Source organism: Tyto alba, unplaced genomic scaffold (genome assembly GCF_018691265.1).
Source record: "Tyto alba isolate M040663 unplaced genomic scaffold, T.alba_DEE_v4.0 Super-Scaffold_2, whole genome shotgun sequence".
Classification (NCBI taxonomy): Eukaryota; Metazoa; Chordata; class Aves; order Strigiformes; family Tytonidae; genus Tyto; species Tyto alba.
In genome coordinates this window covers 37,378,962-37,391,231 of record NW_024881282.1, presented here as the reverse complement: position 1 = coordinate 37,391,231, position 12,270 = coordinate 37,378,962, and the positions used below count along the sequence as shown (strand labels likewise).

The window sequence follows — 12,270 nt, the reverse complement described above, 5'->3', positions numbered from 1 at the left end:
TGCTGATTAGGTAGATGATCTTCATTTTAAATCCGTATTGAACCAATGCATTAACATTGAGGACTGTTGAAAGTGGTACCTTCTTGTTAGGCTCAAAAGCAGTCCTGTTGAGCTGTGATGAGAGATCTGTGGTTGCATCTCAGTAGTGACATGCAGCTTTCTTCTTATCTTTTCTGAAAAGAATGTACTAAATTTAGGTAAAAATACTGTAGCCCATAGATAGTCAATCTTTTTCATTCCTGAGAGCTGGAAGCCTGTCTTAAAACTAAAGACTCCTTAAGCAGGTTCAAGTATAATAAACATTTTCAGCACTTAGATTGTCATTGAAAGTTGTCTTACATATAGCTTTTTAAACTGCATCATTGTGACTTTCTGTCAGCAGCTTTGGAAAAAAGAATTCGGCTGTAATATCAGCCCTTCAATCAGAATAATTGTGTAGTGAAGAGTCGACAGTGAACTTTTGTTCTATAAGTATTCAGAAATTATTGACCCAAGGCAGTTTGTTCCAACTGTAAGAACTTCATTCATACTGTTTGACCCCTGAGTAGAAAGTATTTGTAATTCTTCACTGGAGTAATGCTTATTGCAAGTGTATTCCTCTGATTTTTCTTTTGTAGTCATAAATACTTCAGCTTCAGTTATCTTTTTGAGATACTGACTCAGTGTTCTTTTGTACAGAAATTGTTTTTACTGACAGGTTACTCTTACACAGTGTCTTTAGAATGGAGAATTAATTCTGCTGTGTTTTGATTCTAGTTACTGTGGGATGGGGAGAACAAATACGGAGGGAAGCAATATGAATTTTTGACCTTGATATGTGTGTCTACAATATTTAAAATTTGCATCAGCAAGGGGTGGTTGAAAACGACGTGTAGCTAGAATCTGAAGTCTGCACCCAGTTAAAATAATTAATATATATATATATATATATATATATATATATTTGTCTTGTGCTAACACATCATGCCTGTAATTTACTTGTATCACACTCCATCCTCTTAATGAAATTGAAATTCATGTTTTTTCTTCTGGTCCTTGTTTGTAGGACCTGTTATTTGGGCTGTGCAGCCTGATGCTTGTACATCTTCTCTTATGGGTAGATAAAAGTGAAAGTACCTTGAAGGTGTAAAGCAAATATTTTAATCTGAACTTGAACTAATACTGTTTCATTAGTGTGGCATTTAGCATAATTAAGGCAACTCACAGATGCCTGTCAGAATATTGAATCCTGAGATGTGCCATTTCAGCCAAGTCATGTTAATTCCCAGTTAATAGCTTTCTGAGGTGGTTTTCTACTGTATTTTGTCTCTTATGCTCTTTGTTGGCAGTTTTTTATGCTATGTCTTTTCTTGCATTTTTCCCCTTCTGTCATCTCAAAACTCATTTTTCTTAGCTTGGAGCTAATTTCTGCTGGTTAAAACTTGAAGGCTGGTGGGAAGCTTAACTTGCCACCAGGACTAAATAATTAATTTAATCTTTTGTCTCTCTCTGAATTTATTTAGGACTTGTATGGGAACTGACAACATAGGTATTTGGAAAACAAAGCTGTTCCCAAGTTTTTCTCCAGTAGTAGCATAGATGGAACTGACTACTACAGAATACTGCCATAGTACAAGAGTCCTGTTATTTTGAATGGCACAGAGTTACTGTGAACATGTTTAAAACTTTCCTTTTGTTCCTTAACAGGGCAGTCAACAAGCAGAGTGGAGAGTGGTGGGAAGAAGTATTACAGTGTATGGCAAATGATTGGAATGCTTATTGTTAAAAAAAGCAGTGTCATAAATAAGTTACATTTTTGCCTTCTTAATTCCTCCTAATTAATTTCACTTTGTCTTTATTTCAAGGATTTTTTACCACTACGAAAGCAAATGTTGATTTTCACATTAAATACTTGAGTGTCTTACTGTCTTTTTTTCCCCTTCCCACTTTTGCAGCCCTATCGACAAACCTTCAGATTCCCTCAGTATAGGAAATGGTGACAGCTCCCAGCAGGTAAGACACAAAGATAAATGCTGTGAAAATAAGAACTGAGTTTGAGGGCTTGGTGCAACTTGTAATAGAAGCAGCGAGTACTTTCTGAAGTGTATCATAATTTAAAATAAAACTAAAAAATGATACTGCTAAGTTGATTTTCATGTTTGACCTTGTATTGAGCTATATATTAGCTAACCTAATTGCAGCCAAAAGTTTCGAGGAAATTTTTAAACTGCATTAGTGAAGAATATATATAAACACTCATGTCCTAACTTTTTTAATTCCTCTCCTGCTTGTAGATAACAAACAGTGACACACCTTCACCACCGCCTGGTTTAACAAAACCCAATCCAGTCATACCCATCAGTTCATCTAATCACAGTGCACGGTCTCCTTTTGAAGGGGCTGTAACAGAATCACAGTCGCTCTTCTCTGACAACTTTCGGCACCCTAACCCTATCCCTAGTGGTCTTCCTCCATTCCCCAGCTCTCCACAGACTTCAAATGACTGGCCCACAGCACCAGAACCACAGAGCCTCTTCACATCAGGTATGTACACAGGTTACAATGAATGGCTGGGTAGTGCTTGCTTTTGCAACTGATGGCTAAAACTGTGTAGAAACAAAAACTCTAGGGCTTGCTCCATACTGTTTTTCCCTCTTCACAATTGATTAAAATTTGTCACTTAACTACAAATGAGTTGCACTGATATAAGGTTTTCTTCTAAAAGAAGCTTTACAGAGTTTTCTAGCTGCATGGCTAAATTATCGGAGTGCTTATTTTAGTATTTCTTAGCCATGTGCCTGTATAAATAATAGGATGTGACATGTATGATTAATATTTAATGTTACAGGTTTTTTGAGTGGGGAAAGTATGTGGTGTTTAGTGTCTGGTGTAACAATCTGTTACAATCTACAATTCTAACATCAGAAGCTATGCAGTGGAATTCAGAATGTTCTTTAGTATCCTGCTTAGTTATCTGAAGGTACCTGAACTTTATCTTTCTGAAATTAGATTATATATATTCAGAAAAGATAAAAATGGTTAATTGCATCAACTGAAAGATACTTGTACTTTCTGTGAAATACCACTTCATATGAATGAAACATCGTTTCCGGTGTATTTATGTAGTCTTGGGAATGGTAAACAGTATTTAAGATCTCACAAATTTTATATCTGAGGGAGTTGTTAGAAAATTGAATGAAACTGTATCAGTGATAAATAGAATGTAAATGATGCTTTAGGACACAATTGGTTTACTTAATGATTAGTCGTCTTTTGATGTTTATCTGACTCCTGGATGTAGTAATCCTGTTTTTAAACAATATTCATTACCAAGGAAATTACCCACTGCTAAGGTACTATATGCACCAATTTTGTGAGGATTAAGTATCAGTGAGAGACAATTTCTAGATAGTAGAGATCCTGTTTGTTTCATAATTAATATAAAATGTATGGTTGCTGTTTAAATAAGAATACAAAGGACAAGTTTTTGTCTGTCTAGCAACTCTTTTTATCTATTGTTATGGATTTTAGAGTGAAAATAGAAGTGTAAATTTATTTTTCCGAGAGGATACCAAGCTTATTTTTAACTACTTAAAGCAGCAGACCAGGCTCCCTACCAGCAGAGGGAGTTAATGTTGTGAGTGATACTACCTTGTACTCATCAGCTTGCATTACCACACTTTTGAGAAAAAACACTCAGCATTCACTGAACCTGAATAAGAAACTTAAACGGTTTAATGAAATGAAGTTGTAAGTGAAAATGCAAGGAAGTTGATAACCATTTTTTGTAACACTGCCTCAAAATATTTAACAATATCTTGTAATGCAGTTCCTGATTTCTTTTTTTAACAAGGTGTCTGCACAAGAATATGGCTTGGTTTTATTCCTAATGGTAGACAGTGGGATTTTTTTTAGGTGTTCATTGGTTGTTTGGATTTTTTTCTTAACCACTGCTCAGAGGTTCCCCCTTTGAGAGAGAACATCTCCTCCACACCATTCTTGCACAGCAGAGCTGAAGCAAAGCATTTAAACTGAAAGCAAAATATTGACCTGAATAACAACTTTATTTAAACTCTGCTTGGTCACACTTCTGTCAAGTGATACGGGTATAAGGAAGGTTCTAAACAAGCGTTTATTGGTCTCTTTCTACTTGGTGCTCTTACTGAAACTACTTATTTGGCAAGATTTTTCTGTAGTTTGGGAACAGAGCAATTCTGTAGTAAAAATTATTTGCTAGTTCTACCACTTCACCTTAAGTAGACATCTGTAACAGTTTGATCTGAAAATGGCGTTCTAAGTTATGAATGTCTTTGGGGAATGTATAAAGAAGTCTTATATGAAAGATAACTAGCAACATAAATTCAGATACACTGAGGCTGAAATTTGTCAAGATAAATAGTCACTAATTCTTGTTCTAAATCCTGTTCCTCTCTTCTCTGTCAGAAACTATACCAGTATCCTCCTCCACAGACTGGCAAGCGGCTTTTGGGTTCGGTTCCTCCAAACAACAAGAGGACGACTTAGGATTTGACCCTTTTGACATCACCCGCAAAGCCTTAGCAGACCTGATTGAGAAGGAACTGTCAGTCCAAGACCAACCTTCCCTCTCGCCCACATCTCTTCAGAACCCTACCCCACACACTACAACTGCCAAAGGGCCAGGCTCTGGATTCCTGCATCCTGCTGCACCCACAAATGCCAACTCTCTCAGTAGCACCTTTCCAGTCATGCCACAGAGGTTCCCACAGTTTCAACAGCATCGAGCAGTTTACAACTCCTTCAGTTTTCCAGGCCAAGCAGCTCGCTATCCTTGGATGGCCTTCCCACGCAATAGCATCATGCACTTGAACCACACAGCAAATCCCACCTCAAATAGTAATTTCTTGGACTTGAATCTCCCACCACAACACAGCACAGGTCTGGGAGGGATCCCTATATCAGGTAGGTAAATTGGGACACCTGTGAATATGACTTAATTCATGCTTTCAACTTCTGAGCCAGGACAGGAAAAGGGAATAGCCAGCTACAAGTGGTAGAGTGGTATCTCTTGACTGTCAGATGTATGAACAGAGGGAGGAATATTGTTTTAATAGGCCCTTTACATTAAAAATATTTATATATATGGTTATTTAGCCTTGTAATATTGAGCTTTATAAGGAAGGTGGAGTATTTTGTGCCCGCTTAATTTTGTGCCAAAGATGATTGGTATTTTGGTTCTTCAGTCTTGCCAGACTGGCTTTCCTTAGGAGTAGGCCCTGGAAGCGCATTGCAACTTCCATGTTGACATGCAGGTGCTGACCAGAGTTCTTAAAATCGTGCAAAAAATTGTAATGATGGTGATTTGTGCCAGATGTCTTGGCTGGGTTGTTCCCTCTTGCTCATAACCAAATGGCTGCACAATAAAACATTCAGTGCTGTTCATTTCTGTACTTCAGATGGCCTTAATATTATGCTAATCTTTCACTGAATGGATGCTTGCAATGTGTGTAAGAGGATTCATCCTGATTGTGAGGGTTGTGATGTGGGAAGAAAATAAATGCGCAGTCAGGCCAGTTCAGACTGCCATGCATGGATTGATAGGCTTTTGCAGCAAACATCAAAACTAAGGAGGTAATTGTAGCAATAGTCTTGATTAAAAATTCACTTCTGAAGTCCTTCCATGCTTCTGACTTAGCTTGGACCAAAGAGGTTATTTCCTAACAGGGAAAAAAATTATATTAAGTATATAATGAATTGCAGGTAGTAAAGCGTCTAAGATCTTTGTAGCCTTGACATGGAGAAAACTGCTTCTTGAGATCTTGTCAATGTTGTTTTCTTTTCGTGGATTTTGAGAAGTACTAGTTATGCTGTGAGAAAGTGAACTAGGAAAAGTCACTGTGTTTTTGATGCTCTAGTACAAGAACTGCTACTTGCCTGTACTTTGTCTTCTTTTGAAGACTTGTTGAAGCTACAGTACTGCTGTAGGGTCCTTAGGCTGATTCATAGTATAAACACTTGGTCCAGACTACAAATGCAAGTAGTTCAAAGCTCTTTATATTGGCAACAGCAAAGCTTTTAGACTAAAATGACTGATATTGGTTACACTGAAGTGTTAAAAAACAGAGAGAGAAAACAAATTATTTGTGACGTGGAATCAAAACTGCAGTATCCATAGCAATGAAAATTCTTGCTCATTTTCCTCTAAACTACACAGAACTTCCAGGAGCTTTACAAGACATTAAGTTTTGACTTAATTCTAAAAATTACTAGTTTGAGAGGCCAGTAACAAGACTATCTTCTGGACTAGGGGGAACAGAAGAATCCTGTAGTGTTGAAAAAAAGCTGTTTGTAGTACAGATTGATTTTAGGCTTGTGAAAGTATTCTTTAAATTGCATTACTTTAATTGCCTTTGGCAGTTTGAAAGTGGACCTCTGTGTTTGTGGAAGACTCCTAGATCCTTAGCATGATTCCTGAAGAGCCAGTTGTGTGGTGTTGGTCGATGCGCAGCCTGTGCCATGTAATTCCCCCATATGTTTTAAGGCAGCAGAGTTGATATTTAAGTATATCCTTTTTTGTATGCAACTGCTAGAACCAATTAATCTCAAAATATTTTTGGCAGATACAGTGCTAAAAACGGAAAATAAACATCTGCTGCAGTCTCTGTGGAAAGTTCCTTTGAGTTGGTCTTAATCTCTTGTTATAGAAAACGTTGTTAGTTGCCTGGCTGACAATTAGATAGCAACAGTTGCTGCAGTGAAAAGGCTTCTCAGCTGATCTACATGTCAGCTTTCATGTCTCTTGAAAAAAGTAATTTGCACAAACAGGTTACTTCTTTTTTTTTTTTTTTCCTTTTGTCACAAATCAGCTGAATTATCATAGATCTGGGTTTATTTGCTGGGTTATGGATTTGTATTATTTGTATGGTATTTAGTGCCTAGGGTTTTCTTCAGTGATCTAACAGCTTCAGGAGTACAGGTAATTTGAAAGTCAGGAGATGCCCTCATACTTCTCTTTTTGTGTGGTGATTTAATAGTTTCCAATTTATTGATTAGTCTGTCTTTTAAAATCTGTATCTAGTGTACAAGTGTCTCAACAAATTCCTTTTATATTCTTTTTGAAAGAACAGTTCCTGTTCTTAATGCTTGTTTTTAATCTATCAGTAGCAGGTATATAATTATAGAATTTTGCTAGTTTAGATTTACAGATACAACTGTTCAGTGGGGCTAGGGGAGGAAAGTGATATACAAGTACAGAGAAATCATGTTGATGGGATTTTATTACAGTGCTTTATAACAGACGCTAGCTGACCTGCTGAAAAGGTGGTGCGTATCATAATAGCGGTTTAGCAGCATGGAGAGATTAGTTGTAGTGTACATGAAGCTCCTTTTTGTTAGTTCTTTTGTTAGTTTGTATAGAGGTGTTTTAGAAAATGTCATCAACTCAGCTGTTTCAGATGTAACAGCAAAAGAAACCGAATGTAGGTGAAACTTTGCATTCTGTCTTCTAGCAGACACCCTCAACAACTTTAGAAGTTACATGTTTCCTGAGGTCCTTGATTACAGTTTTTTACAGGACTATAAATTCCTGAAGCAGATAATACTGGACCAGTCATTTAAAAAAACAACAACAACAACAAAAAAACTAACCAACCAAAAAAAAAAAAAACTCAAAACAAACAAACAAAAAAACCCACCAAAAAAACAACCAACCAAGCAAAAAACCCCACTAACATTGATTTATTCTGTACATTTGCCTACTCCATTTAATCAATGTTTTTCAACTTTTATATTTCATTTATGTGAAGACAAGCAGATCTAAAATCTTTTATAATTTCATCTGAAGTTAGGAAGCCTAGAAAATTGTATATTAAATACACTTAGTGAAATCAACTAAAAGTGTATTTGTGGTTTGGAAGCTTATATGAAGAAAAAGGTATCTTTTAAAATGATGCTGCTTCTGCTTTAGGGTAGACATTCACATGAATTTGAAATGCTTCTGTGACATGCTAAATGTAATGTTCTGAAGCTACCTTTTAGTTGAGAATCAGCTGTGCTGTATTCATAACCCCACAACTCCAGGTAGGGCTGTTCTGTGATGTGCACCAGATTTAAATGAAGAGACACGGGCATTACCTAAAAAAAATATATATTTTTTTTAAGCTCTTGTTTAAAAATTATTTCTGTATGGAATTTGGTAGCCTCTCGGAGGAAACTAGTACTTACTAAAATCATTCTGCAGTTTCCAGGGAAATGACACAATGACACATGATTGACTTCGTAATTTTATTATGCATATACTTGAAATGTGTCATATTCATCAGGCATACATTTGTCCCCAACCCATATTTAAATAAACTTTTTGATTGACTGATTGCCGAACTAGTATTTTTTTCTCCCCCCCTGCCATATGATTTTTGAAACAGTAGCAGATGTTACATATTCTCATTGTAAGGGACAATTTAGGCTTGTTGTTGTTCTCTTGTATGGGATGGATTGGATGATTTACTGTGTCATTATAACTATGTAACCGTGTTTCAGTAAAAAAGTTCAGTGACTTCTTATTCACAGACAGCATGATTGTTGCTAAAAGCAATTTTACTCCAGACTGTGTGCAAACTCTCCTGAGAATAAACAGTAGCTATCCCTTATTCTGCAGATAATACCAGTGGAAAGATCCACTGACAGCAGTGTGGGTGGGTATGTGCCTTTATTTTCATGTTACTTTAGGGTAACAGGAAGCTCTTTGTAATTTGATAGCTAATATGCTATCATCTTTGCTACCCTACTGCCCGGTGGTGTATTCTAAAATACTAGGTATAGTATTGGATCATAGAGTAAAGTAGGTGTCAGATTAACAGTGTGTTTTGAGCCAGATGCTTACAAAATGAGATACATGCATATTAATAATGGGGAAAATAGAAATATATAGTTTTATTTTTTTGAGTTTACTGAGTGGTTGGTAGTCATTGACTTTACTATGTAGAAAAAGTATAAGAACAAATTCACACAGTTAAAAGCATGAGGAAAAAGTTGTCAGTGGTTAGTCCGCCTTTCCCATCAGTTCTATGCAAGATGAAGTACTTGACACTTTGAAACACGGGCTGTTATTGCCTTTATTAATTTCATCATTATCTTGAACATAATTCCAAATGAGAAAAAACTTAATTGTAATTACTTATCAATTCAATAATAATGAGACAGTTTGAAACTTGAATGCTTCCAAGTCTAATGCTACACAATACTGTGCATATTTTCTTCTCACGTAAATCACTGAAACACCTTGAGTTGGAAGGAACCGGCAAGGATCATGGAGTCCAACTCCTGACTCCACACAGGGCAGCCTAAAAATTAAATCATATGTCTCAGAGCATTGTCCAAATGCTTCTTGAACACAGACAGGCAATTTATGTATATCATGCATACATTAGAAATCTAAGATAGAGGAAATAGTCAAGAGGACACAGAGACAGATAGGAAACATGAAGAAATAAGCCCTGTTTAGGGTAAGGGAAGAAAAAAGTTTTACCCGTTGTCCTTGAAGATAACCACTGTAAATCCATCAAGTTATTTTAGCCATGAAATGTGTTGATGTGGAGATTGTGGTAGACTTCTGTGAACTGTTCCTGAAACTTCAAAACAAGGGGCTTGAATGTCATAAGTCTTTGTAGTTCAGTATAATTGACAAATCAAAATTTTGTTCTCTCAAGACCTTATTGTTTTGATGTTGTGGCTTATCTCTTGAATATGCACAGTCGAAGTGATGGAATTATGTGTATTTAAAGATGAGATTGAGACAGTAAATAAGTAGACAGTTCTATTAATTTAGGTGCCATCCAGCAGTCTTCGTGGTAGTGGTGGTGTATTCCTTATCAAGACACTGATTAGCATGCACATTTTTGCATCTTGCCTGCATTTAGGTTTTTGTGAAGTAATAGCTGGTAGGAGGGAGGGCAAAGCAATTAAGGTTATATTAAGAGTGTCCAACTTCTTCCCACTTAGTCCTAAGATCTTCCATATCTGAACAATTTACAATGTTGCATCTTCTCCCACTTTAAATTTTCTGATCTTTGTGCCCCCAGCCATTGAACTTGTCTTGAATGTCAGATCCTTTCTTCCATAACACTACCTTTTGGACAACATTTTAGTAAAACAAGGGAAGATCCCTATATGTTGGCTATGATCATATTGTTTAAAAGACTTTATTTAGACCACAGAGAAGGGTGAGATAATTAGCGTTGGCATACTCTGCTTGTAATACTAATAGTCTTTCTCTGCCTTGGTATTTTCTCAATATAACCTCATTTCCATTTGAGGCATGCATTTCTTATTTCACCTTTGTCCTTCTGACTTTGTCTCCTTTCTCCAGGTTGATTCTTAATTGTTGATTCTGTCTCCTGAACAAAAAAAAACATGGCATGTTTTAAACAGTGGGGGAACCAAAAATACTGAACTTGCCGCATAGTAACTGCCACTTTTCTATGGTCTCTGGATAATCATTTGGTATGGGGCTTTGGAGGGGTTCTGCTTCTGCTACTGTGCCTTTTTGGAAGAGGGTCTGTCCTCTGATATGGCTGTTGAATTCAGCATGTTGTAAAACTTTAAAATTCTCCAAGTGCTGTGTACAAAATGCATTTAATCCCATACCCTAGCAACAGGCAATATGACTTAAACAGTGCTGCCTCACATTTCTTTATTTGGATGCAGTGGTTTAAAGAGCATTTTACTACATTTCACATATTGTCAGGTCAAGAGGAAAGGTTTAACAATGGTTCTAAATATTGATGGCCTTACTCTTAACAGTAAGAGATGCACTAGTCCATTAATTTTCTGTTCCAACCCTTTAAAGAAGACTGCTTGCTCACTTGATGATCTTCCTTGACTTTTGGCTTTTTGACAGCAGCTGGGCAGAAAGCATGGCAGCTGAATGTAATCTTTTCTGTGTCCCTGGTTAGATCTATGGCTGTCTATAGCTGAAGTCTTTCTCTGATTAGGTATAAATATTGATTTATCTGGTGAAAATCTTAGCTGATACAGCCATTAGTTGTAGGTGACACATGTGGTGCCTCCAAAGGCCTGTATCTTACCGGAGTGAGAGTAGCTCCTCTCAGAAGTAGATGTGTTATCCTGATATCAAGGTCACTCCTCATGTGAAAACAAAGGCCTGAACACTGCCTTGAAATTGTAGGATGAAAAGCACTGTTTGGAAATGACCCTCAGCTGTTTCCAACATTGCTTTTACTGACCCGTCCATAGACCCTGCATGTCCTATTTTCCTCAACAAAGACTGTTCTTAGTGCAACCTTTGCCACTGAATATTTTGTTCTTCTCATCAGTTCTTATGCTTGCCATATCCCATTTCCTTCCGTGTAGGTTCTTGGGCTTCTACTCCCCTTCTTTAGGAGCTACTTTATGCCTATGTGTATCTCCCACCTCTGAAATTAATTTTCCTTTTATTTCCCATTGTAACTAATTTTCTATGTCACTGGTGAAGAGTTGAAGTGTTCAGCACAATATGAAAGAAATTCAATTAGAAAATAAATTTTTGGCTGGCTTGCTTCTGTTGTTCTGGAGGTGGTTTTAATAATGCACCCCAGGTGGTTCTGCTAAGTTTAAAATTAAGTAAACAGAAGTGGGATTTTGGGTCAATGTCCAAAGTATTAAATCAGTGTCAAGAAGACACTGTATAAAACTTGCTATGGGTATTCCTTGTCCTGCTTCTGGTGTCTTGTCCCCTAACTCCCATACACTTTCTACATAGTAATCTTGTCATGATCTCTGAGAGAACTTCATCCACAGCACCTGTCCTTTAAGTCCTGCTACTTCTCCATCTGTTCCAGAATTTCATCTCACACACCCACCCTCCCTTCCCAGTGCCTCTTCAGTGCTAATATTGCAACTGTTTTTAAAATCCGGTGGAATTTTTTCTTATGGTTGTATAGGAGATATTGTTCCAAATAAAGCTGAATATATAAATATCTCTGCCCTCATCTCTGGGAGCTTGGTTTTAAGGTCTTACGAATTTCTTAAAATCTTTGATTGTAAGATTATTAGGAATGGCAGTGAAAGACAGGCATCCTGCTTTATTGAGCAGCAAGGTGCCTATTTTAAAATGTGTAATTTTACTTCAGAAGAGGAAAATGTGACAAAAAATAGGAAGGAAAAAGTATAAAGAAATAATTTTTTTTAAACCCACCAAAAAAACAACAAAACAAAAACCAGGCAAACAACAAAAGCAAAACAACCCAAAACCCCAAATGATCTCTAACTTCTCTTGGCTGCAATACATCAGAGGAATGACTAACCACATTAACA

At 36.8% G+C, this 12,270-nt stretch overlaps 1 protein-coding gene across 7 annotated transcripts in view; it reads left to right on the top strand.

The window, feature by feature from the left end:
• CNOT4 (CCR4-NOT transcription complex subunit 4) overlaps window positions 1-12,270 on the top strand; it is an 82,552-nt gene that overhangs the window by 58,493 nt on the left and 11,789 nt on the right. For all 7 annotated transcript variants that reach the window (XM_033010204.2, XM_033010202.2, XM_033010201.2 and 4 more), the window contains 3 exons: window positions 1,935-1,992; window positions 2,274-2,523; window positions 4,423-4,920. In XM_033010204.2, the coding sequence (XP_032866095.1) occupies window positions 1,935-1,992; window positions 2,274-2,523; window positions 4,423-4,920 (806 nt within the window). The remainder of the gene's footprint in view (window positions 1-1,934; window positions 1,993-2,273; window positions 2,524-4,422; window positions 4,921-12,270) is intronic.